The 26,525-nt window shown below is 50.5% G+C and overlaps 2 protein-coding genes and 1 long non-coding RNA gene across 6 annotated transcripts in view; 1 reads left to right on the forward strand and 2 right to left on the reverse strand.

Annotated features, from left to right (window-relative positions):
* The window catches only part of AFAP1L2 (actin filament associated protein 1 like 2), a 71,344-nt gene extending 45,016 nt beyond the window's left edge, over positions 1-26,328 (forward strand). Inside the window, exons 4-20 of one of the 3 annotated variants that reach the window (XM_055720759.1) lie at positions 3,312-3,403; positions 7,952-8,042; positions 11,446-11,529; positions 13,943-14,148; positions 14,742-14,921; positions 15,486-15,575; positions 16,337-16,421; positions 17,193-17,297; positions 17,934-18,145; positions 19,853-19,998; positions 20,587-20,689; positions 21,397-21,636; positions 21,726-21,903; positions 22,167-22,334; positions 22,608-22,789; positions 23,372-23,500; positions 23,872-26,328. In XM_055720759.1, coding sequence (XP_055576734.1) covers positions 3,312-3,403; positions 7,952-8,042; positions 11,446-11,529; positions 13,943-14,148; positions 14,742-14,921; positions 15,486-15,575; positions 16,337-16,421; positions 17,193-17,297; positions 17,934-18,145; positions 19,853-19,998; positions 20,587-20,689; positions 21,397-21,636; positions 21,726-21,903; positions 22,167-22,334; positions 22,608-22,789; positions 23,372-23,500; positions 23,872-23,898 — 2,318 coding nt within the window. In that variant the 3' untranslated portion in view covers positions 23,899-26,328. The remainder of the gene's footprint in view (positions 1-3,311; positions 3,404-7,951; positions 8,043-11,445; positions 11,530-13,942; positions 14,149-14,741; positions 14,922-15,485; positions 15,576-16,336; positions 16,422-17,192; positions 17,298-17,933; positions 18,146-19,852; positions 19,999-20,586; positions 20,690-21,396; positions 21,637-21,725; positions 21,904-22,166; positions 22,335-22,607; positions 22,790-23,371; positions 23,501-23,871) is intronic. The other 2 variants (XM_055720761.1, XM_055720760.1) reach the window with 2 other exon arrangements.
* On the reverse strand, positions 23,434-24,469 carry LOC129736809 (uncharacterized). Its single transcript, XR_008733890.1, has 2 exons — positions 24,356-24,469; positions 23,434-23,698 (listed from the first exon to the last, which is right to left on the reverse strand). It is a non-coding gene; the product is annotated as an uncharacterized LOC129736809 (long non-coding RNA).
* Positions 24,582-26,525, reverse strand: part of VWA2 (von Willebrand factor A domain containing 2) — a 33,743-nt gene continuing 31,799 nt past the window's right edge. For both annotated transcript variants that reach the window (XM_055720762.1, XM_027812187.2), the window contains one exon: positions 24,582-24,692. The gene's annotated coding sequence lies outside the window, so the exon portion shown is untranslated. The remainder of the gene's footprint in view (positions 24,693-26,525) is intronic.

Genomic DNA, 26,525 nt, shown 5'->3' on the forward strand with positions numbered 1-26,525 from the left:
TTCTCTCTTTCTCCGTTTTCAGCAACCTCCCTATTCCAAGTAAAACTTCTGAGTTATTTGGAAATGCTGAAGTCAGTGAGACACACGTATGGAATCTTAGCCGTAGCTGCAGCTGGGTGTATGGCCCTGATCCTTCCTCTGTAACTGGGTGGAGAGGTCTGTGCCTGTCCGGTCCGCAGTGGGACCTGCAGGTTCAAGTGTAGCAGGTGGAGGGGGCCCTGGTACCCACTGGTGCAAGGGGCTGTGATACAGAGCTCCAGTGATTATGCAGCTCCCTTTACCCTTTTGTCTACTGCCACTCTGTGCTCTTGGTCTCACCAAAAAGTCTTCAATGGGATGTGGTGACCACACTCTTTTGGCTGAGGCCAACAGGACCTCTTGTGCCCTGCAGGGTCTCTTCACCACCAGAACTGTGCTCAGGTGTGCTCCAAGCAGCTCAGGGTGAAATGCTTTCCAAAGTGATAATACATCAGCTCCAAACCTCCCTCCTCCAAACCTTAAAATACGCGATTTCTACAAAAAACATGTTTCACTGCTCACTGTATCTACTTGCAATTCTGTCTGTAGGGATTTAAGCGAACAGTACGCTGCTTTTGAGATGCCTTTTTATGGTACAATAATTGAATTCACTGAATGAGTACCATCGTTTACTTGATCTCATTTACTCGAGAAACGCAGCAAGTCTCTACCCTGCAAGTCTACGTAGCTCTTCAGTGAGCCAAATGCGATCTCTTCCTGGAGGGATCAAGGTGCAGGAGTCTGGGAAGCGTAAGGCTCCTGGTGATGCACATTGCAGTCCTCTTAGCCCAAATACTAGGAGACATTTGCTTTTACAAAGAACTGAGAGCAGACAGGTAACAGTTAGTACAGATGTGAATTTTAGCAGTCTTTTTGCTGTTTGTTCTTCTTCCTTCCCTTTCCTAAATGCTCTCCGAATGCCAGGTTTTAGAGAGACATCTTAATCGGAAGACACCTGAAAAGTGTTAATGCTTGTCTAGGAAAAAATACTGCTTCCCTCCCACCCAGTAAGGGAGCAGCCTGTGATTTGTGGCCCTGTGTGTAGCAGAAGGAAGGGGCATGTGCATCACTCTCCATACAGAAAGCGTGTGGTTGCTGCTTGTCCCCATGTCTGGCCAGTGATCGCAGCCCTCTGCAACCTCAGAGCAGAAAACCCCGTAACCTCTCCCAGGGGTCTTGTCAGGATGAAGGTTAAAGGGGTGTTTCTTCCCGCACAGAGCCTGAAAATCAAAGCTCCATCACGTCCTACTCTGCTCCTCAGCTGGAGTACGTGGGCATGTGTCCATGGAGGTGGGCAGGTTTCCAGCAGGGTGAGGACTGAAGCTGTGGTCCCAGTCCTGTGCTCCGAGGTTGGGGGGAGGAGGAACCGCTGGTACAGAAATCAGACAGCATTTTCCTGGCATGGTGAGGTTCAGTGGGATGATTGCTAGGTTTGCTGGAGAGTAGAGAACAGATGGCCACCAATTGTGAAGGGTTTGGCAGTGTTTTTTGCTGCTGCAGGGATTTCTCTTCTGTGGAGCTGAGCATGGGAGGTTCTGCCTGAAGCAGGAGGACGCAAGCTGGCCTGCTTCTCTTTGCTAAAGAGGCCCCTAAAAAGTTCCCTGGTGCACAACTGTGAGTGCAGAGATAATCCCCTCAGGGAGTAGCCCATCTGGGGCTTTAGGAAATCTCAGCCTTGTTTCTGATGTTTCCAAAAGTAGCCATGGCCTCAGCAGCTACTGTTGGTGGAAGGTGTCTGCCCGGACAGTGCCATCTCCTTGGTCCTTTACAGAAAAGGCTAACCTCCAACAGCAACCTGTAGAAGTGTGTCTGGTGGTATAATCATGGGGTATTTTGGTAGGTGGGTCTCCCCACGTCCTCAACTGCTTTACTCTGAACCTTACAAGACATCCAGCAGCCCCACTGGCAGGGTGCAGGCAGCTGCTTGAAGTTGGCATCTGTTGATCCAAGGATCTCCATGCCCTCCTGACTTGCTGAAGTTAGCCAGTGCTGATGACCAGTAGACCTGCATCAAAAGGAGAAATTTGTCACAAGAGATGTGTCTTGGGCTCTTGTGCCACCAGGCCAGGAGCTGGCTACAGCCTGGCAGGGCAGAGCTGTCATCATGGCTTCCAAGCCCCAGACGCGAACAAAGTAATGTGGTTTCCAGCTTCTATTTTTAAAGCCCAGAAATATGCAGCAAAGTCCTGGCCCACGTCTTCTGAGTGCAGTGCTAACCACTGCTGGGCACTGCATGATGTCTTGGCGGTTTCTGTGTGCGCCCAAGGAATGCGGCTGGAGCATCAGCAGGTGACTAAGGCAGCTGGAGCATCAACTCGCTGCAGATTTTGGACTTAATTCCCTCACTTAATTTACTGGACTTGTAGAATCTGGATACCTTAGCCTCATTTCTCCCAAAGGATTTGGCAAGAGACACTGTGCAAAAGGGACTTCCCCTCTACACAGTATAATGCCTTCAAAGTCCTTCATTTTTCAGCCATTTGTGCCTTGCTCCCACTTGTTCCTGAGCACTGCTGCATTGTGCTATCTCAGAGGTCGTGGGATTTGGGCACTTATTTGAAGCCACCGAGGAGTTTTGTGGTGGGGGAAGAGGGGCTGAACACGAGATTTCTGAGCTTTTCGTTTACCCTCCAGCCACTGAATCACTCTGCATTCAGCTGCTTGGAAAATCTGACTTTCCAGAGGCAGAGGCAGATCGCCTGGAGCAGTTCTGCTGCCATATGCCCTTTCACATGTTTGTCCTGGGCTGCTTCAAGAGCAACTCTTCCTTCAGTAGCGATTAGATTACTGTTCTTGGCTGCCTTTGGTAAACCGTTGTGCAACTCAGCTAGGCAGCAACCTTTGCAGTTTGCTGTGGGAGCAGGGTGGTATGAGCTCCAGTTTTGTGGAAGCACAGTAGAGGCAGGGCCAGTCACTGATCTGTCTGCTCTCCGTAGCAGAGATCAGAGCTAGCAAGGACTAAAGTACTATGGATTTCCAGGCACTCTGTAGTGTCTGCCCATGCTGCTTCTCAAGACCCGTTAAAGTTTCAGCAGTAGGTCTGGGCTTCCCAGTTTTCCCCCCAGAAGGAAAAACATGCCCTAAAACCAGAGGCCAGCTCTTTTGCTGCATCTCCTAGTGCCACATTCCTGGGCATGGCCTGAAATGACATGGTGGCCCTGCAGCACTGCCTGTAATTGTCACTCTGGTTCCTACTGAAATAGCACCTCGCTGTTCCTGCACAGCCCCGGGTAGCGAGTGCGCTGCTGGGAAATGCCACATGTCATTGATATAATTGTGTTTCTGGCTTGCAGCACTGGACCGGAGAGATTCCTTGACCAATGGAGACTCAGGACTGCATTCATCCCCTCCTCAGAAGAGCCTGCCGGACCTCCCCCCTCCAAAGGTATGTTCTGCAAATCCTTTGCTTTTCACTGTCTAGCCCTCAGCCTGGGGATCTGAAACCCCAAGACGTCACTTCTGTTATGTACTGTGCAGCATGGCTAAATGGAGAACCTCTGCCTGTGTATGTTAGTGAGGCAAGTAAGCCTTGGTGAGCTTTCTTTAAAGAAATAAAAAAAAAAATATTCAGCTAAGGCAGGGGTCCTCAAACTACAGCCCATGGGCTGGATACGGCCCCCCAGGGTCCTCAATCCAGCCCCTGGTATTTACAGAACCCCCCGCCCCAGCTGGGGGGGGGAACCAAGCAGCCACAGATGACTGCCTGCCACTTCATCCGCATGCCAGCCCCCTGGTTAAAAAGTTTGAAGACCCCTGAGCTAAGGACTCCCCAGTGTCCAGGTTTCCACCTTTACTTGTCGTCTTTATGAATGGTGCAGGTCAGCGTGCAGCTGGGGCAGGCGCTGCAGCCGGCTGGTGCTCCGAGATGGCTGGGTATCCAGAAACCCCTGTGTTTCCCAAAGCTCATGAGCCGATGGAGCAGGCAGCTGTGGGAGCCTGGGGCTTCACGTGTGTGTGCAGGAGTACTGTGCAGAATGGGCTGTGTTCCCTGCCAGGGAAAACCGCACCCATAGCGTGGCAATCCAGGCAGACAGAAGGAAGACAACTGATGTTTTCAAAGAAAGAAAGAGATGGTGGTTCTCAACTGTTGCTTTGGAAATATCCCCTGAGATGTAAAGCAGGTGTGCCTGGGCTGCTGATAGGAGCTTACAAAAGCCATTATTCAGCTGCAGGGCAGCGGGGCGATCCCCAGAATCTCCCTAGCTGGCAGAGCCTTGCAGTTTGGCTATCTGCAAAGAAGATCAGGTTTGCTTCCAGCTGAAGTGCGTGGGGTTGTCTGTGCATTGGGCGACTGTGCTGGGTGTTACGCGGGTTGTGCAGCCCGCTTATCCGCAAGCTGTTGCTGGGACTGTAGATCTTTTCCATAGGGCAGCTATAAATCTAGCAAAGGTCCAGTTCAGCACCATCAGCTTTCAGTGGGATTTCGTCTCTGTGCTAGTAAGCCAGCTCTGCTGTCCTAGAGACACAGGTCACCCTTGACACATGGATATTGCTGTTCGGTAGTTGGTCCCATGTGGGAATTGCTGTAGCTGGAATTTTGGGATGTGAAAGGAAAGGAGGGCAGGGAGTGTGCATGGGGAGGAGGGGAAGACATGGAGGGGTGGTGCATTCATCAACCACGGAGAGAGATCTGCTCCTTTCCCAAGAATGAGGATGCAGGGTGATGCCCCAGGACTTCTGCTCAGGGTGCTGTGTGGCTCAGCTGGAGTTCACTGGAGGAGCTGGGAAGACAAGGGGATAGAGTGGGATGCAGCCAACAAACCCTTGGAGGCAGTGCATTTGCCTGATGGGAGCTGCTCCAGCCCCAGGGAGCCCCTGCCCATGCAGTGGCTCAGGATATGGCGCTGGAGATGGAGTTGCCTGGGAGCAGTGCCCAGAGCAGGAACTGCTGTTTGGCTTTGGATTTCTCAAAGCGGGAGGGGGGTAGTGGCTGTGGCAGGGAGGGAGGCAGGAGGACAGCAGTGCAGTGGAGTTGAAGGCATGAGCAGTGGAACTGAGTCATGACCAGGGAAGCAGCAGCTGGGTGTCCCCCAGGCATCTCTGCTTGTACTTGGTGCAGCCCAGCATTCTGATGGGCACTCAGGAAGTTAAATGAAGGAATTAGAAAAAAAAACCAAAACACTCTTGGATTTTAGCTGAGAAGGGTACCTAAGCCACCTGTCTTCTCCCAGGCCTGTGCTGGAGCTGCCTCCTCCCCCCTGCTTACCACTGGGGCTAACCCCCCTTGGATAAAGCAGTCAAGTACCTCCTCGCTGTGAGCATCTGAGCACCAGGGAGCTGTTGGCAGCAAGGGTGCCTGAGCATACTTCAGGGAGTGGGGCTGGGGAGAGCTGTAATGTGAACTCAGGTAGTGTGTGACAATCGCTGCTGTGGGGACATGAATCTTCCCTGCCTGTGTTTGCTGCTCCTGGCAGGGGCCGGAGCCGTGGCCACCTGGGCAGTGGAGGAGGGAGAGGGAGCACAGCTCCTTACACAAATAGGGATGTTAGGAGAGGACCTCAGAGTATACTTATTCTAGCTCTGCAGAGTTTTCTTTGGTTTGGTGATGATAAAGCACCCTGTGGTGGTGTTCTAAGCTTGCTTTTTGAGGCACAGGAGAAATTTGGTGGTAAAGCTCTGCACAGCAGATTGTCCCTGGTATTCACTGACACCAACAGTCAATGGGCAAACTGACAGGGGTGGCCCAGTTGGATCCCACTAATTCCTTTGGATTTGTCCCAAAGCAACCTTTAACGAGTGAGTCCTGCAGGCTGTGGTTCAGATATCGGTGACTTTTCATCCACAGTAGTCCTGGCAGCTCTGCCGCTTTCTACAGCCGTTTACTGAGAAAGTCGTGCAGATACAGATGCCCAGGATGGTTTATTTGCATGTTCCGTTGTGCTGTAATGCGACAGGCAAATGTTCTGTGTGGACCAGCCTGGGTTAAATAACACAGTATAAACTCTTTGACTTAGAGACAAAACTACTCCATGCCTTTAGGGAAAGAGAAAAGAAAAAAAATAGCTTCTGGGGCAGCTGAGGTGCAGTCCCACCTAGTCCCTGTTGGCTTCCATAGTTTGGAACAAAACAGAGCAACCCCTTTCCCCATGGCTCCTTCCCTGACACCTGTGGGATGGTGCCAAACAAACCCACAATGTTTTTTTGTGTGAGCTGGCTACATGCAGGAGGCCACCACAGATGGTAATTGCAGACACATTCCCTGGCCAGGGAAGGGATTAAGTAAAGCTTTGGAGTGGCTAGGTTTGGGTTTGTTTCTTTAATTTAACACATCAGGACAAGTTCTAAACCTCTAAGTGTTTGGAGGCAAGTGTTTTCCAGCAGTCCCCCCCTGCATGGCTCTGGAAAGCGAACTCAGTGTCTGCTCACAGCACCTGGCAGACCCACACAGGGAGGAGTTTTCATCCAAGACGCTTGAGAAGTTTGCAAGGTTGGCAGAGTTCGTGTTCTGTACCATGTGGGTACAGAGATGCGTGATTCTGGCCGGTGTGGTCAGGGCTCCTAGCTCCCTCAGGCTCAGCAACATCCTACTTCGTGGGAAGCTGCTGACCAGAAAAGTCTTTTGCTTCAAAGCTTCCTCTCTACTTCTAGGCAGCAGTACCTGTTGGTGGAAATAGCCAGGGCAGGATGGGCAGCTTTGAACCTGCTTTTGATGATGCTGGCACGACCTACAAAGAGATCTTGCCTTAGACTGCTCTGCAATGCTAACGCCCAGCTGGCCCCTCTTCTCCAGGACACCAGGAGCAATCAAGTAGGCTGGCCTGAAGGACCATGCATGATCCATGACATTCAGTGTTGCTGTCTCTATAAAGAGAAACCTGCTCTTCTGCCTGTGCTCCTGGGAGGAGTGGGGCTTTAGCCCTGCACGCACTGAACATCCTATCCAGGGTTCACATAGGTCTCGGTCAGAAGCCAGTTGAAGCGCTGTGAGGCAGAGCATGCCCTTGTCAGATGACGGGGGGTGACTTGGCCTGAGTGACACCTCCCTGGGGAACAGAGGGATGCTACTGTCAGGTCATGAAGGGAGGTGGGATGCCAGGTATTTTGGGAAGAGCATAAGCTGTGCGGTCATCCTACCATGATCTCTGGCTCCACTGTCCTGATGTTCAATAGCTATGTGAATTGGTTGAAAAGTAAAAAGTTTGTTTCTTCTTATCTCCCCCCGCCCCCCGCGTTGGTATTTCTAAAGGATCAAGGCACTGTTTTTCCTGCTAGCCCTTGCTTGTGTTTAGGGAGGGGTTTGGCAGGCACCACAGGGATTTTCCAGCACTTGGATTCTTTTCAAAGGCTTGTTTTCCATCAGTGTTGTTTATCCATTTCCTTCATATTTTGCTCAGAGCACAATTAAAGATTCCTGATGTAGTTCCTAAAGCAGGGATTTTTAGCTGTTTGCTCTCAGTTAGAGACTTGGAGACGTGACCAGCAGCCGCTCAGGCTATGCTTTTCAGCGTAAAGCCAGGATTGCACCAAATGTCTGCCCTTCTGCTTCCCTGCTCGGGCAGTCAGTAGCACAGAAGTTCATCCCCAGTTGCAATAAGCAGCTGGGGGGGGGGGGGGGGGGGGGGGGGTGTGCGCAGCAGGCAGAAGTCCCAGTGCACAGTAAGGCCAACAGGTTGCAATTACTGCTTTTGAGGAAACTTAAGAGTTGATCTTGCCAGGGCTTTCTGCAATATTAAATAAAATAACAGTTATGACACAATTATACAGTCATTTTGAAGAACTTTATATCTGAGCTAACTGTACACTGGAAACCCTCAGCAGTCTTTCCTCTTTGTCATCTCAACCATTTGACATGGAAATTCTGGTATACACGCCTAAAAGATCTCATCCACTAGGATGCACTTTAGTGCATCTTAAAAAAAAAAAGACGGATGCCCCACTTTTTTTCAAGGATCTGTTTTTACCTTAAATCATGCTTCCTTTATTTATTCTGCAGATTCCCGAAACAAAACAACCTCCAGTCCCCAAGATGGAATCCCCGGAGGGATATTATGAAGAGGCTGAGCCTTATGATGTCTCTGTAAATGGTATATCACAGCTAACTCTCAGGGTGGGGGTGTGGGAGATGGAGGACTTGAGATATATGAGAACAAGTAAACAAAAGCACGGACGTTTCTTACAGCTTGTGAGACAAAACTGTTTTCTAATGCTGGTCACAGTTGATATTGCAGATCTAATGGTAGTTGGAAAGAAAAGGCTACTGAATTACTCATTTTTAACTTTCCTGTAGAAATAAGTAGTACACGGGTTAATATAATATCACTGTAAAATAATATAGACCACTGTGGGTTCTTTTGGTGGTTTTCTGGCAGATAGGCTGTAGTCAAATGCAGGTTTCTATTCAGGAGTGAGTGGTGGAACTTTGGTGGCTTGCATTCGTGTCCTAGTGCTCTAACTGTCCCTTTGAGGCTCAAAATCCATGACTCTGGTCTGTTAGACATCATAACTGTTTTTACAATTGGCTGCTTATTCAACTCTGTCTCTTGTGGCAGCTTAACTGTCTGTAAACTTGACTAAAAGGCCACATTTCATGTGAGGGGACAACATGCGGGTTCACTCGCCACCCGGGTTGGTACCTCCCAGCAATGTCCCCAGCAGTGCCACCGCTACCTGTCACCGGTGGGCTTTCCACCCCTTCCGGCATCCTCCTTTTGTTGAACACCCTTTGTGAGAGATTATCTTCCTCTGATGTGGTAGCAGAGATTATCTTGTCATCGCTTTATAATCCATTTAAACCCAAATGATGCAGATTATATTGCTTTGCTGCAGAAGCCGGTCTCTGCTCGTCCGCCTTGGCTGCAGCAGGGTGGGGGAGGTGACATACGTGGTGTGTGGCAGAGCTGAGCAGAGAGAGTCGAGGCAAGCAAAGTGAGAGTTCAGGGTAAAAGATCTGGATCTAAACCCTTGGGTGTTGAATCCTAGCTGCTTATATGAGAAGCTGAGTCCTTTCCAGCCCTGGTGTGCACCACCAGGCTCAGAAGCTCCCTGGCAGGAAGGCACCAGCGGTGCCACTGTTTTAGGTGGCCAGGGTTTGGTGTAGCCAAACAGCCCTCACTGCGCGTGTGCGCCTTGCGCTCCTGGGCAGCTTGTAGCTCGCTGTGGGTCACTTCTCACAAAGGCTTAGGAGTTACGATGCTAAAAAAAAAGGGGGATGTAGAAAGTTCTTAATTTTCCTGAACCATCTTGTTTCAACTGCAACCGCGTTACAGTGGTGAACAGGAAGATTGTGTCCAGCTCCGGCACGAAAAGGTGCAGCCTTGTCACAGCCAGGGTGAGCCGTACCATTTGGTGCAGAGGAGAGGTCCCCCAGCTCTGCCGTGCGTAGTTAGGTGTCAGCTTGGTTTTGCCAGAGTGCTCTGGGTTGTTTGGCTGAGGTCAGGGCTGTGATGTGCGAGGTGCAGGGGCTGAAGCCCTCCTGCAGCCAGGGCAGCACAGGCTGCTGCAGCCTCGTCCCTGCAGGGATTTTCCAGCTGCCTGCACTGTAAGATACGTGGGCTTTTTTCTCCCTGCTGCATATTGGGAAAGTAGATGTCATGGCTCTTAGCACATTATCTAAAGACGTACAGTGGATTAGCTGGAGTATGGCCAGGGATCGTGTGCTGGGAGACCCAGGTTATGTTATCCAGGCAGCTCCATAAACTCACGTTCTGTTCAGAGCCTTGGCTGGCAGGAGCGATAAGCACACACTCAGCTTAAACCTCTGCTTTTCCTCGCTAACCTGCAGCTCAAAGATGCAGATACACCCACCATCCATTGAAATCCAGGCCGGTCAGATGCCTAAGGAAATAAGAGATCAGAGCCCTGCAAAAAAGGAGAAAAAGACCCATACGATGGGAGCACTGTCAAAATGAGCAGTCTGCCTGCTATGAGTAGCTGGTTTTGTTTGACACTGTGATACTGAGCAGTATCACGCCGTGAGCGGAGATAGGAGCCCATGAAGTGAGCAGAGACAGGCTGGGCAAGTCCAGGCAGTCCCTTGCAACCGAGGTGTGTGGTGCCTTTGCCTCCTGCGACTGCTCAGCCACCCGTCCCCTCTGCAGGTCCCTTCTTCTGCACAAACCGCCTGGTGTGCTATAGTGCCCATGGCTTTTCAGGTGGTTTGCGTGAGAAGGACAGCAGCAGCATGTCTCTGAGGATCTCTGTGCTTTTTGGCAGCCTCATGCTTGAGGTGGTGCCTTGGGGTAAGTGAGAAGGAGGGGCAGGGAGAGTTGTGGAGCCACAGGCGTGTGGCCGGAGGAGGCTGTGGGGGCTCAGGAGAGGGTGAAGCATGGCGTGCTGTGTGGAGGGGGAGGTCAGGTGGCGATGCAGGGAAGCTTCTGATGCCCCAGTTTGCCTTAAGAGATCAGTCTTCAAATTCCATGACGTATAGGCAAACCTGCAGGTCTCAATCCTGCCTGTTGCTTCCACAAGTACAAAACTGGGCTCCCCATCCCTTTATCTCATGGTAATCATACCCTGTGCCTGTCCTATGTGGAGTGATGCTCATTGCTAGCGACTGCCTTGAGACCTTGATGTGACTGCTTAAAGGCAGTCTGGACATGCATTGGTTTTCCCTGGCCAAAGATGCTAAAGCCTGACTCCAGTAACCCCCCAAGCCCTCTGTGCTCACCCCCTCCTCCCTACAAGCTGGGTAGGGAAGAGGCCAGCGGTCCAGGGAGGTGCCGGTAGTGTTTCTGACGGAATTACAGCGTGAGCCTTGGAAGACACCCATGAATCTCCAAACAAATGGGCGTAGTGAAATCGAACAAAAATAGGAACGCCACTAAAATTAGTGGGTGCACTGCCAAGAAAGGACATCAAAGCAAGCCTCCAGATGGGCTGAGGAGATAGAGGATTCATGCAGCGTCAGAGGTGGGACTTCGAGGCACTGTAACAAGCCATGGGTGAATTAATTAAAATGAAGCAGGCGGGCAAATCCACTGGGTCTTGGGGTCCCTCTTTCATCAGCAGGATTCCCACCCCTCCACTGGGGGTGCCTCTGCCTTTCATTTTACAGCTTCAGCAAATGCTGCTGCTTCCCTTCCCTCCTGGGCTGAAATGTGTTAAACCGTTATCGTCCTCGTCCTCAGCTGTGTTTGCATAATTGAAGGGTGCGATAAGAAACAGAGTGAAAATGCAAGGGGTGACGTGACTGCCAACTGAGCAATAATTATTCTGGCTGAAACAGCTCATCTGCCCTGGCTGATTTTAATTACAGTGACGATTCTGTTTTAAAGGGAATTGCCTTGTTTGAAGGGATGGGTTGAAAACATTGTCCCTGTTTGGAGTGTCACCGTACAGCATGCTCCTCTGTCCACAGCAGGGATGGGGCAGCCTCACCGACGAGGGGGGAGCTTGGGCTGGAGCCAGGCTGATACTCTTGTTCTCCACATTTGCTTATCTGTGGCTTTCTCTCTTTGTCTCCCTTTCTCTTTCCTTTTGATTGTGCAGGTCTTTTTGGTAGGCTTGCTGCGGCTGGACCCAGGCCAGGGTTGCAGGTTACTGAGGGCGTTATTTATGCCACAATAACAATGGGTATGGCATGCTTTCCAAACCTGAAGTGCCTTTCTTCTTTTAAAAAAACAAAAAAACCAGAAACAAATATACAAAAAACCCTCTAACTACTCAGTTTTAGCAAAGATGATCAGGTGCCTCCCTCCTGGCATTGCCCGTTATGTGCATGGAGGGGTAACCACCTCTCCTCTCTCTCTGCCCATGCTGGCTGTATGCAAGGTAGCATTTTTTGTGCCTTTCCTCATGCTTAAGATGACAAGGACGAGAACTTCCCTAGCTTTTATTCCCCTGACTCTGTCACTGCTGCGGGGCTGATATGTGGCAATGCTGGTTGTATTGGCAAGTAGCGGTTCAGCGAAAGTTGGAGGTGCCCTGCTCGGGCACAGGCAGCTCTGGTGTACAAGACAGTTGGAGCTTCCTTCATCGTGGTATTGATTTAGCTCCTTGGGAGCTCATGGGAAGACAAACAGGAAAGAAAAGGTGGATTAGATAAAGACATCCAAGAATGTGGCTACAATTGATGTCATAGCAATGAGAGAATAAAACTGTGGTCTTAGCTGAAACCACCAGCAGGGAAACGGAGACCTTACTGAAGTGCCTGAGCTATATAACTCGGGATTGAGTGCGCCTTAGTAGTGACAACGGTTGCCTCAAGTCACCCAAACAAGATTTGTCCCAGTTTGCCATTGCCTGGAAAACACCTTTCCATCATGAGGCTGTAGCCAGCCAGCAGTGGCTGCAGTAGGGAAGAGCTCATCTCATGAGGCACTTGTGGTTGTGGCTGATGCAGAAAAGAGCCACCAGGGCTCCCACTGAGAGCATGGAAGAAAAGTGTTATTCCCCCAGGAGAAAGGTGGCAGCCCTAATGCCGAGGTGAGGGGCACTAGAGACACCCACAAGGGGCCAGAGGGGCAGTTAGCAATGTTGCTAAGGAGGGAGATTTAGAAGATAAGATTCACTTTAGGCATCCTTGCTCCTGCTGCATGAGGAAGGGTCCCTGGCAGTGCAGAGGTTCAGCTTCTGGGTATTTCTAGGGGTGAGAAACCTCAGCACTTCTGCTCCATCCAAATGTCTGCCCAGGGTGCCTGTGGACAAGGCGTGCACAGTGACAACGCGCTGTGGGGTAATGTTCTCCCATAAAAGACAGGCAGTCCAACACGCTGAGGGTACGGAGGTGGTGAGCCAGCTGTGTACTGTCAGCGCCAGTCGGAGACTTTGAGAGGGAGCATTTGCTTTTTAGTAAGTTTAATTCGTGCAGCTTTGATTGCTTGAGGGATGTTACAGAGTGAGATTTCACTGGGGGTAAGGCTGTAGCTTTGTTGCTGCATCTTCCTTTTATTTTAAGAACAAATAAATCCAGCTTAAGAAATGTTCTTCAGTGAAGCTCCTAATGCTTTTTTTTCCTCTTTTCTGGCTGCTTTTCCTCTTTTTATTTTGCACTAATCTGATAATGTTACTTTTACATGGATAATAAGATTTGCTGAGAATCAAAATTTGACTAAATTCTGATGAGAGAAACTTAACAATATTGCTCTGTGCTGTTTGGTAGGAAAAGAATGCAAAACCCTAAACAGGTGCTGCCCAAATCTTACCATCTTGCAATGTGAGCTTACTTTGCAAATAAGAGCCCTGCTGTAAACACCAGCAGAACATTGCAAATTCCCCGGTAGTCAGTGGGAACGCTTGTTCCTGATGAGCCTGGTACCAATGACCAACTGTTCCTACCAGCTGAAAACTCCAATACCTACAACACCTTAGAGCTGGGTGTTGGAAATCCCAACTCATCGTAATAACGTAGTAATCCATTTAAGAATGAACACAAAAAATACGATTACTGTTATTTACAGCTGCCACTTACGAGTAATTTTTGCTGCTGCAACAGTGTATTACTTCAAAGTCCCTTGCTGTCCCTTAGATGCCGAGTAGAGAGACACCTGCTAGCCCAGAGAGGGAAAGTGGAACGACACCTCGGATACAACAAATCGTTGCTTGCTGCATGGCCTCACAAATACCATTTTTACTTCTGACATTCAGAGGACGAGGGCTGATTGTAGCTTGCTGTTGCCTTAAAAATTGTGTTTGGCTTGAAGTGGAAAGTAGAAAAAGCATCTGGGGGGGGGGGGGGGGGAAGCAGTGAACATCAGAAAATGTTTAAGGGAATGTTGTCTAAATTGCGGTCACCTGAGAAGTGTCTTTTGAGTGTTTTCTAACTGAGACTATTAGGCACAAAAAATTGCAATAATATCAATATTGGGCTAGAAAGAAAAAAGGATCTATGAGGGTTATTTTCCTATTGATTATCTTCCTGTAGGAGAGCCTCAAAAGACACGTCCCTGTGCTGAAAGCTTTTGCATGTGTGAGCATGGCTGAGGCAAGCAGTAGGCTGAGCTGTCCTAGAAACGTACGTAATGATAGAGCTTTGCTTTTGTTATAGAAGATGGTGAAGCTGTTAGTAGCTCCTATGAATCTTATGATGAAGAAGAGAGCAGCAAAGGCAAGTCAGCAACCCACCAGTGGCCATCCACGGAGGCCACCATTGAGCTGATGAAGGATGCCCGCATCTGTGCTTTCCTGTGGAGAAAGAAGTGGCTGGGACAGTGGGCAAAACAGCTGTGTGTTATCAAGGACACCAGGTTGCTGGTAGGTAGATCCTCCACTCTCTGCCTAAAACAACTTATTTGCATGAGCTGGGGAGGGAAGTGGCACCTCAGGCCATGTTAACTAGCTGACAAAACCAAAGTACCGGTAGAAGTAGTGCTTCAAAAACAATGTCCCAGAGATTTGGGGATCTCGTTCCATTTTCAGAAGGGATGTGGTAATGGGGCTGCTGAGGGGGGCACAAGGGCACATTTGCAGCCAAAATCCCAAACTCTCCAAATGCCTAGAGATGCTTTTTGGGGAAACTTTTTGAGGTGGTTAAGCAGAAGGGACGCTTACCCCACTGGCTAACCACATGCTTGACCCTCTAGCAGTATCTGTGAGATGTATTTCAGACTATACATGCCTGTACATAGATGTATGTGTATCTCTAGACATACGGAGATGTTCTGTATGTAGTCTGCATAGACACTGCAGCCTTGTAGGACCTATAGGACTTTCTTGTGTTCAGTGCACTTAATATGTGTGTGTGTGGTTGCACCGAGCCACTTCTAGGGTGGAGTTTACACCAGTGAGCGAGAGGGAAAGCTCGTCCTCAGCCTCTTAGTACCTGCCCTTCCATCTTCCTTCCCCAGTGCTACAAGAGCTCCAAAGACCACAGCCCTCAGCTTGATGTGAATTTGCTGGGCTGCACTGTCATTCACAAGGAAAAGCAAGTGAGGAAGAAAGAGCACAAGCTGAAGATCATCCCCATGAACGCTGATGTCATCGTGCTGGGGCTGCAGAGTAAAGACCAGGCAGAGCAGTGGCTCAGGGTCAGTGGCGCCTTTGGGGCTTGCACCTCTGGTGCTCCCATGCTTCTACTCTGGCTTTGCTGGGAAACCATATCTTATCTCAGGCCTGTCCTTGTGTGCTCTGGCTCCCTTCCTCACTGTAAGCCCATACACAAATACACCACTTCATTTTCATGCCCTGGGATGGCTTCTTCCCACAGCTCCCTTGCTGTAGAGGGACCTCCCAGCCAGCTGCCGTGCCCAGGGATGTCTGGGGTGGGTGCCCAGCACGAGTTGGCTGAGACTGCAGGAAGATGTGGCCCTTTCCCTGAGGCAGCAGCAGGAGCCTTTGTGGAGCCCGGAGCAGCAGCGGGGCTGCGAGGCACCGGGACTGCCTTTGCTGGCAGCCTCTCCCCGGCTGACTTGGGTCCATCTGGCGGCTTGTGCTGGCTGCCTGCTGCAACACCAGGAGAGTCCCCAGGGTCGCAGGGAGAATAAACTATACGCCTCCCAGGCTGCTGTGGTTTTCCCTTTCCTGGGTGGGGAAGAAATATTGATCCCGTTCCTGCAGCTCTCTCACAGGCTATGGCTTCCTCTGCTGCACAGGTAATTCAAGAGACCAGCGGGCTGCTGTGTGAAGGAGGCAGTGAAGGCAACCAGTACATCCCAGAGTCGCAGCGGCTCAGTTACCCAAAGGTACGCCTTGTCTCTACAGAGAGAACTAGCACTTAGGCTTTTCCACCCTGTTCCTTTAATAAATAAGAGTTGTAGGTACAGTAATTTTATCAGAGAAAAGACCGATACGAGAGTAACCAGATCCCTGTTCCGCTTAAAAGGAGCGTTACTGGAACAGTCTTCCTTTTCCTTGCCATGTCTTTCTCCCAAAACTGACTCAGCACTGGGCTCTCCTCCATGCAGGACTGCAGCCACTCTCATCCAAAGGGACAGCTGTGCTCACCAAGAGCTTTGGAAGGGACACGCACCCTTGGATGCCAGGGTTTGGGCCAGTCTCTCTAGTCCAGGTTTAGGTGACGCTTTCCTGGGAGGCAGCTTGTTCCAAAACAGCGAAAGGAGAGATAAGCCTTCATAAGTCACTAGTCAATACCCAAAATGGACCTGTCTGGGCACCTAGCCAATTCCTGTGCCCATGTCCTGCGATGGGGACTGGCAAATGCTCCCACCAGCCAAGCTGCAGGGCAGGAGGCCAGGGGGTGGCACTGGTGGTGCCACCGTGCCACCTCAGAGGGAAGCCCAGCCGGGGCAGTTCATGTGCTGGATCTGCTTGTGCCAGGCTCAGAAATAATGTGAGGGCACGGTGTGAGCGGGCAGGTGAGGGAGGTCTTAAGAGGAGGGTGGGATCTTGCAATTTGGGGAGAGGGAAGGTACTTGCAGTGGATGCTGGCTGGAGGAATGTGTCATGTGCATCTGTGGAGCTTGTGTCTGGTGCTTGTTGACAGGTGGAGGTATCTGAGAGGTACTCTGCAGCCTCCGAGAGTGGGAGCAGCACAGATGGCCACCCAGAGACAGCTGAGACAAAAGATGGTAAACCCTCACCCTGGGAATGAGAGGGAAATGGAGCCATTGACCCTGCATGTGGCAGGGGGGGTCTGTAGCTTCTCCTGCCACCACAGTCTCAAACTGACCTGCTGCAGGGTGAAAGCTGCGTGTGAATTTGATTTCAGTGCCTTTTTCCATAATGAATTGACAGGTGGATGTTGGGATTTCTCAGCAGTTACGGAGTTGGGGTAGGGCTTGAGAAACCTGGGTGTGATACCTGCTGTGCCAGAGAGATCCTGTGCATGACTCTGGGCAAGTCACTTTGGGATTGTTTGAGATGGCATAAATGCAGCCTAAGTGACCTTCCTCAGAGATCTCTGCAGAGAGACTTGGAGTACCTGTGTGAAATGCTGAGCTGTCTCCAATGGGACAGTTACACCTTCACACTAGGGCATCCAACTCTGGGCTTTAAGCTGAATTCCCCATCTATAAGATTGGGTAGGGAAATATGTAAAAAGCAGAGATACTTTATTAAAAGGATGGCGGGACCCATCTTAATATCACAGAGGGGGAAAGAGAAATCTATGATGAGGACTCACTGGAGTCACCCAACAGAGCTCAGCTGCTGAGTCCCTCTACACTAGGGCTTCATCACTTTGTTGTGATAGTGGGAAGGAATATCTGGACTGAAAATATCCAACTTCATTTCTTACCTGGATTATCTGATGAATAGACAGCAATATTTGTACAATCACTGATGTGCTCAGTAGGAAAATGCTGGGTAAGCCACACGTATACCTTTTTCTTTTCTGGTAGTTAAGAAGAAGGGAACAACTGGCCTGAAACTGAGCAACCTGATGAACCTTGGGAGGAAAAAATCCAGCTCCCTGGATAGCCCAGAGAGATCCCTGGAGACTTCAAGTAAGTGGCAGCACGAGCCCCTCTACAGGGACTTGTCTCAGGGCTGGATTTCAGTGTGCAGGGCAGAATGAGCACCAGGCATCCTCCTGCTCAAACACATGTGTGCCACGCTGTCCCGCTGGGGCAGGCAAAGAGGCCACAGTCTGCTTGGTCCGTGCCAGTAAGTCCATGCAGACTGCGGTGCCTCTTACACATTAAGGTGACTGTGTGGCTTACAAGGGCAGGCAATATAGCTCGCAGGGTGACCCAAGAGGAAGGGCAGGCAACACCAGACATGCATGCAAAGGGCCTCTGTGCTGCTCTTCCTAGGGTGTGGGAGTCAGCAGGGAGAGTTGTATGGGTCAGCTGGTATTCACCATCCAGGACCAACTTCATCCAAACATCTGCAGCCAACTTGCTGCTCCAAACCCAACCTGAATTTCAAGGGTGTCACTTTGAACAGATTTTTACCCTTTTCTCCCTGTTTTGTATGGATAAGACAGCTTGTCTTTGTGCTTTTGCTCTTTGTTGTTGCCTGTGGCTTAGTGTTCTGTGGTAACCTCGGAAGTTACCCATCAGAAATCCCCATTCATGAGTTTGGATTCCCTGTCGCCATGGGGTGAAAAATGTGCCTAAGTAGACTGTGCTTGCTTGCAGGTTACCTGAATGTGCTAGTGAACAGCCAGTGGAAGTCCCGCTGGTGTCAGATAAAAGATGGTCACCTCCATTTCTACCAGGACAAGAACCGAAGCAAACTGGCTCAACAGCCCCTGAGTTTGGCAGGTTGTGAAATTATCCCAGAGCCAAGCCCTGATCATCTCTACTCCTTCCGCATCCTGCACAACGGGGAAGAACGGGTCATCCTGGAGGTAAGGTGTATAACTCCAAGAAAGTTCTGCTTTAAGTCATCAGCTTGGGTGTCTCAGTGGGCCTAAAGACTGGTGAGGTCCTCCAGAGGAACACACAGTCCAGCAAAACAGAACCTGAAGCATGGGACTTCGGCTTATCTGTGAGTGGTCACCTAGAAGGTGTCCTACCTAGCTGGTAATCCAGGCTGTATCTGATGCTGGTGCACCCAGAGGACCATTCAGCCTTCATCTTAGGCAGTCACCTTAGGATGGGATGAAGGGTCCTCTGGAGGTGTCCATCCCTCTCCACTGACTATAGGATAACCTTGGATAATAAAATTATATGGGACGCATTTCAGGTGGTTAATGTTAGGTGAGATGAATGCCATTTCAATGATTTAAGTCTGTGGTTAGGAGAACAGAAAACAGAGAGTCCCAAAGCCATGGGTCATGCATCCCAAAGTAAACTGATCACAGATCTTCACTTGAAAGTGCAAGTGAATTGATGTCCGTCTGTTACTTTCCTTCACTTGCATCCAGGACTGTTTATCTCTAATCTTAGCTTTCCCTGACGACAGTGCAATTATAGTAGGAGGTGGACAATGTGAGCAATTTCCTGTATTTTTCTAGTGGGTGGATATTTATAGCTAAACAACTGACTTCAAGGGCCTGCCGTGAGGCTTGAAGGTGTTTTTGTTTAGCTTCTGATTCAGGGTATATCTGTGTCTAAGAAATTTTGCCCAATTACAAATGTGAAGAAGAGGTGCTGGGAAAATCTACATTTTGTGAATGGAAGAATGTGTATTTTGTTGGGATGTCAGACTCCATGTACAGACTAGCTAGCTGGCGGGCTTCCCAAGGACTGAAGTCTCTGCAAACTAAAACAGATTGAAAGCTTAAAATATACTTTCCAGTTTGGGATTCACTTGCCCTGAATTTTACCTTGAGAATACTGCTCTTAACTCCTCAAATCAAAGCCAAAGATGGCTACATCAGCCCGCTTCTTCTTGCTTCAGGTAGAAATCCCCTGCTACTGGGAAGTGCACATGGCTCTGTGCTAGAGCTGACTTCAAGGCACTGTATTTAATTCTTCATTTTGCAAACTGTCAGGCTGTTCACTGCAGCTGGGAATTTGGTACTGCCCATATGAAAGCAAGGGGCTCTCTTTGATGTTCTCTGATCCTGATCCCACTTTAAACTCTTCCCTTCCCCTCTCCCCTGTGCAAACAGCCCTGGAAGGGGTTGGGGCTCTGGCTTAAGGAACTCGCAGGCTCCCTGGAGCGCTGGGGTCTCCTTGCACTTGCAGGGCTGTGTTTGACAAGCCCATTGCTGCGCTCTGCTGGTGCAAAATAAAACCCATGCACTTGCCTTGCCAAAGCTGGCTCCCCACCAGCATCTCCAGAGAATTCTCTTACTCTTGTAGGCAGCCAAGTTGATCCCCATTGCAAGGAAAATGCAGACTGACTAGAAATTTTAGGAAGGAGTTAAGTGAAGAGCTGCATTCAGGTATCTTCCAAATCTGTGAATCAGTCTGTACGCAGAGCGGTTAATTTTTCTTTTAATGCAGTCTCAGGTTTAATATAAGTAACACTCAACAGTTCATCTTTCCCCTTGCCAGCTGAGAGGACTGCCAGCATACTTCCCTACTCAAGGCTAAGTCAGCGTTAGCTTTGGGACCGCAGAGGAGCTGCTGTTGCAACCTGTCCTGTCTGTCTGATCTCCTTGTAGGCAAAGTCCTCGGAGGAAATGGGCCACTGGCTGGGCCTCCTCTTGTCCGAGTCTGGTTCAAAAACAGACCCGGAGGAATTTACCTACGATTACGTGGATGCCGACAGGGTTTCCTGCATCGTGAGCGCTGCCAAGAACTCCTTCTTGTATGTCAGTGGTAACAGGTGGGGCTGCATGGGGCTGGTAGAGGGGAAGCAAACTGGAGCGGGGGTCCCTCCGCTTGCGGGAGGCTGCCTGCCGTGGGAATAGCTGCTAAATTCACAGCTGCAGCTTAGTCGCTTTCTTTGGAAGCTCAGTGCAGGACAGGAGAGCACTTGTCATTGTCCCACCACGATGCATCTAACCTGAGCTGCAGCCTGCCACAGGGCATGGGGCACATGCCCAGGTGGCTTTTGCAAAGGCAGGCTGGTGGGGTGGGCTTGGCTGGGGCTGTGGTGCCGCACGTTCACCATGCCACTGGGGCAGAGCAGTCGTGCTGCTGCAGTGCTGTGCCCAAGGGCTGGGGGAGACAGCAAAGAGGAACTGCAGCCCCGCTCTGGTAGGTGCTGCTTAACGGGCAAGGGGAGCAGTGATCACGCTGCTGCATGCCTCTGCCTTCTCATCTCCTGCGTCTGGCTGCATGCCCCTGGCCAGACCCCAGGACTGCAATGTTTGAATGCTCCAAAATGCAGCACAGCACGGCCACGTGGCGAGACCAGTCCCTCCTGATGGGACGTCCCGCTGCCTGTTCACAGCTTAATGCAGAGGAAGTACTCTGAGCCCAACGCCTACATCGACAACCTGCCCAAGGCCAGGATGCAGCAGGAGGAGCTGTATGACGATGTGGACCTGCCTGTGGTAAGATGTCAGCGCCGCAGGCAGCTACCCTGCTGCAGCAAGCTCTGTGGAGACCATGGGCAAACATCTGGCCGGGGCCAGTCTCCACCAGCGAAGGGAGAAGTTTTCCAACAGTAGCAAAGGGGATTCCCAGCCCATGGGGAAATCCAGGCTTTTGCAACAGGGCAGAAGCAAGCACTGGAGAGGAGTTGCTAAGGAATGGGAGAGACGTTTCCAGCAGGGTACTGTAGGGATCCTCAAGCAGCTGGGATAAAATCCCACAGTTTCCATCAGCAAACAGCATGGTGATTTGGTGATAAATAAACTGGGCTCCAAACAATACACTATTAAAATTCCTTTTGATGCCTGTGAGAGCAAGTCCTGTGTGTAAGGACAAGAAAGATGGGCCACGCTAGGGATGGGACTGTTATCCCAGGAAAGTCACAGAACCTGGCAGGGGTTGCTAGATGTACAAGTGTGTGAGATCCTTGCATGGGGCTGCTGCTACCATTGGAAAGACCTATTAAAGTAGAGCAGGAGGGGCCTTTCCTTCAGTACACCAAAAAGCCCTGTACGGAATGACTTAAGAGAATCGGGCTGTAGTTTCTCTAAGGTTTAAGGAAAATTCTCCAGATTGCGTGAGGTGATGCTGCTCTGCAGTGAGATGTTTCCTGCACTTCTGGCTGCAGTAGGTGGTCCCTTTTCAGAAGAACATTCTCATTTTGCAGGAAGAAGTACCCAAGAGCGAGAGTAAACCGCAGGGAGACCAAGACAGAGTATACCTGGATCTCACCCCAGTGAAGTCCTTCCTACACACTGCTGAAAAGAAGCCATGCCAGCCTTCACCCCTTGGCTCACCATCTTTAGAAAGGGCCGCCAACAAGGCTGCAGCAGAGAGCGCAGCCGAGACAGCCCTCGTGGCTAAGGAGGCCGAGCCCTGTAGTAAGGTGATGGAGACCTCGGAGCAGGTACTGTCTTGAACTGTGGTGCGGGGCCAGGCTTCATCACTGAGCCACTGCCCACCACTGCCTCATCCCGCTTTGTTTTCCCCCCACAGAAACACCTGGAGAAGCCAGAGCCCAATGAGGCACTGCCACGGATGCCCGCCATCAAAATCCAGCCCCAGCAGCAGAACATCGCCTTCCCCCAGCCAGCCCCTGAGGCACCGCTGGGCGCAGTGACAGCGGGCAGCCCCCAGCTACTGCCCGCACACCGGCCCAAGATGCCACTGCCAGGTGAGCGGGCTGCACGGGGGGGCAGCAGGTGCCTGCTGCAGCAGGGGCTTGGAGGGAGGTGGTGCTCACAGGGAGCCGAGTTTTGCCCGATGGTTCAGCTTCCTGCTACTGTACAGTAGCTTTACAGTGCCCAAGGGGCTAAGCTAAGTTTCCCAACTGGTGACTTTCCACACCTTCATTCATTTTCTTTCCAAGCACCTGAAAAGATTTTTCCTCCTACTTTTTCCCCTGACTGAGCTTGTGTTGGTGGCTCATGTTTCTAGCAGCAGCAGTGGAAACCAAGCTGGGCAAGAACAGGACGGAGGCAGAGGTGAAGCGTTTTACAGAGGAGAAGGAACGGCTGGAGAAGGAAAAGGATGAAATCCGGGCTCAGCTCACACAGCTGCGCAAGGAGAGGCGGGAGCTGAAGGAAATGCTTGGGGGCAGCACAGGTACAGCAGGGCAAGGTGTGATGTGTGGAAGTGAGCCAAGGTGGGATCACAGGGAAGGAGGGGGCACTGAACCTGGCCCAGCTGGGACCAGAAGGGGCAAGGGGGAGAACTGGCACTTTGAGCCAAACCACATAGCCCAAACTGCACTAGAGCGAGAGCTTGCTCTGCCACAGTCCCTTCTGGGGGAAAACGTACAGGACATGCCCTGGTCCCTGCTACCCTCATAAGCTCCCCAAGTACCTGGCTAGCACCAAGTTACCGCTCCCTTCACAGACAAGAGCCTGGAGCAGAGGCTGAAGGAGATAGAAGAAGAATGCAAAAGGAAGGAGAGTCGGAGGGTTGACCTGGAGCTGAGCCTGGTGGAGGTGAAGGAGAATCTGAAGAAGGCAGAGTCTGGTCCTGTGACATTGGGCACTGCAGTGGACACCACACATTTGGAGAATGCAGCCCCCCGGGTACGTGGGGGGCACCCCTGGGATGCACAGCAGCTTCCCAGCAGCCAGGCAGTTGCACTTCCTCAGTTTGCTTAATAATATAATAATTAATACAGTATTATACTATCATATATAACCTTATATAATTGTATAGATTGTAGTTATATGTCATCCCTAAGTACTGTATTATTATATATAATGTAATGAGGTAACAGCAGCAAGGGGGAGGTGAAAGAAGGGCTGTACTTCCCTGTAGGACCTTGAGTGACGCCCTCCAGGCCCATGCAGGTCAGGACCCAGCACCTTGTGCTCAGCTGAGCAAAGGGATGTTTACGGGGAAGGAGATTCAGGCATCTGAATTCCTTCATGGGAGCTTGGTTCCCATGAAATGGAGATGGTCACCACCTGAGCCCCTCTGTACCTCTGCTTGAGTCCTCAACACCCAAACACACCACACACACACATCTTGGTTGTACTTCAAAGCAGGCATGTCACTGGAAAAAATGCACCTCTGTGCAAGCGGGATGTGACTGACTAGGAGATGGAAAAGGCAGCAATCTCAGTAGTCTGAAGTCATCGCCCTTTCTATTATTTTTATTGTAGATTCAAGCAAAAAGTGCTAGTCCAGCAAACAGCGCAGAGAACTCACCAGTCAATTCAGCAACGGCTTTAAAAAATCGTCCTTTATCCGTCATGGTGACAGGGAAGGGAACAGTCCTACAGAAAGCTAAGGTAACGCACCAACCGGTACAGGAGAAAAATCCACCTGGGACAGCCGCTGCTTTTCCCTCGTAGCAGTGCAGCAGACTGCCTTCTGGTGGGATGGGGCGGTGGGGGGGGTCCCACATCTGGGAAGCACCCCTGACTGAGCACCACTCAGAGCCAGCCAGCCTGGTCTTCCTCTGGTCTTTTCACCTGGGTTTGCCTTGGCTGCAATTTTAAATTATTAAATACACATATTGCTTAAATGGAGAGACATCCCTGACACAACCTATGGCCAAAACCACTCTGGTACCAGATGATCGGGTTGATCCTGTGCACATTATGGCTACTGTGGCTTGCCAGATTTGCCTTTTGACTAATTTGCCTTTATTCCTTGGCAGGAATGGGAGAAGAAGGGAGCTAGTTAGAACCACGTTTTTCAGAGATGAACTAAAGACTGGAATTGCTCACGCATGGCCAAGGGGATTCAGTTATCTGTAGGTGGAGACTGGGTGTGCAACACAACCACACACCAGGTGCCTCCTCCATGCCGCGCCAACTGCCCAGATGCAGCAATGGAGTCAACAGCTGCCGCTATGAGTTATCCCAAATGATCTCGCTCTTTCCAGACAAGTCCCAATCATGTAGCTAAAACAATAACAACCAGTGGCAATCCTTGCATCAAATTCCTAACCCAGTTGACGTAAACAAGAATGTTACTGTACATAGGGATGTTTTGTGTATTTCTACTCTGAAGGCTTATCTGTGAGTTATTAAGGTTTCTATACTAGTGCCAGTAGTGTGTTCAGAAGGGTCCTTTGCTGTTCTTTATAACCCAGTGGTTTTCAACCTGTCATGGCAAACTGCAGCCAACTAAAGTCTCACCTGTCTTGCTGCCAGTCATCACGCAGCTGCATTTCACCCAGCCTTCAGCCAAGGGCGCTACCCACACCTGAGCGATGCTCGAGACATGAAGGAGAAGCACGCAGCAACCTGTCCAGGGGGGTTTCAATCTATGTCCTGATGCATCCCAGCATGTGCTCACTCCTGCCAGCCAGCTGCAGACTTGCCAGAGTACGAAGGAAGATCCCTGCTCACCTTCTCATGCTGTAAGCTGTGTTACAGACTGGTGGCACCAAGAGCTCTGGGCAAAGATGATCTTCCAAGCAGATTCAGTTAATTTTCTTGAAGATCTTGTTCTACTTCACCTGAAGAGTTTGTTCTGGGGGAGAAAAAAAATATATAGTTGAAGGTTTATTAATAATTTACAAAAGGCCTAGGCCTGCTCAGCTGTTGTACGGGGAAGCTGGATCCCAATGTATCATTCAGGGCTTGCCCTTTCTCAGGGGAGGGGAGGTAAAGCTGTCTGGGTGCTCCTGCCCCAGCTGCAAGCACCACTTTGCTGATGCTCTCTGGTCCTCATAGAGCCACAGCTGTACAATCTGCTGAAGGTATCCCCGTGCGAAAGGGGCCCCTCCACATGGGCAGGGCCCAGCAGCCTGACCTGCTCTTCTCCAGGTTCTCGGTCCAGATTGAACCACCCCATCTCTGGTGGGCTGTTGGCCATCTTGGTGCTGTCACCCTTACTTCCAAATTATTAAACTTAATCTAGCCTTTGGGCCCTTCCAGTGTGGCTCACAAAGCCCACCCCTCTCTGCCCTTGCCAAGCTCTGTAATAGAAGATGTTGGGCATTTGGGACTGTTAAGCTGAGAGACACTGAAATCTGAAGGGGGTAGGGGGAGCGTCAGAAGTCCATACACCCTCTCCTCCATGTAACCTGCTGTCGTGGCTGGTGGCCTGGGGACACCTCTGCCTGTCTCTTCTGATGGTCCTTTAGCCCTGGAGCCCAGGCTCAGTAACTGGGTTGACTGTGCCAGGGCTGCAGCTGCTTTCCAACCCTGCAAAGCTAAAGCAGCACCAGTACCCTGGCTGGGGTGTTCCTGGGGTCCTTGCAGCTATACCAATAGACAGCACTTCAACCCAGAGTAAAAACAGGCAAAATGTTGTGCCTTCCTAACCCTTGAAAACCTTTCACAGGCCTGAGTCCACCTCTAAACAGATGCTCTTTCTTCACACAAAGGCCCAAAAGCTCTGGGGGTGCAGGGCTCCGACACCTGGAGCTTGTGGTGGCACTGGGGTGAATGACAACATGCTGATGAGGGGCTCTGGGCTTGCCTGCCATTACCACAGAGCTGGGGTGCAACAAAGCACTTACTCCCCCTGCCCCCCCCCCTTTTTTTTTTTTTTTTACTTTGACATCTTCACTGTGGTGCAGATGAAGGAATTGCTAATCCCAGGCCTCAGGAGTACATCAGTCAGCCCTAGCTGTCAGGTCTGTCCCTGTGCAAGGGCTGCACATAGGAAAAATCCATGCAAATAAACCACTGGAACTTCTGCTTCAGGACCCAGGGGACTTTCCTCTCCAAAGCACAGGGAGGCCACAGACACCATGAAGCTTTTGTTCTGACCCATAGTGAGCTTGGCAGGAGACCGTCTCTACCCCCTAAATGTATGTGTAGTACCATGTCCTCACTGTACACCCTGCTGTCGTCCTCTAGAAGTTGTCCAGACATTTCACAGTGGTACTGAGACAGCGATGGATGAACGAGAGCAGCTCTGCTTTCCCCACCACAGCCCAGCCAACTTCAGTGGTCCTGCTGGGATATCTCCATCAGGGGATGGTAAACATAGGCAAGGCAAGTCCTGAGCAACACGTGTTCCCCAGACAAGAAGTGTTAAACAATGTCTCTGCATCCCCATTGTTTTCCTAACTCAAGGCATTTCCTTTGTTGTAACTGTGACCTATAAAGTGGCGCTTTAGAGGGTTTTATAATAAAATGTTGAGTATATTATGTTACTAGTGTTTTTTCTTTGTAATGTGGCTTGTCCCTGCTCTACTTGCCAGTGCATTTCAAGCACATCACACCCCCAGTCTCTCGACACTGTTACTAAAGTTCCTTAGCTATGCCGTCTGTAACTGCAATGGACTGTATCTTAAATAATTTAGCCCTCTATAGTTAATGCACTGTCAACCAAAAAAAATTCTGGACAGCT

This window comes from Falco cherrug, chromosome 9 (genome assembly GCF_023634085.1).
Source record: "Falco cherrug isolate bFalChe1 chromosome 9, bFalChe1.pri, whole genome shotgun sequence".
Taxonomy (NCBI): domain Eukaryota; kingdom Metazoa; phylum Chordata; class Aves; order Falconiformes; family Falconidae; genus Falco; species Falco cherrug.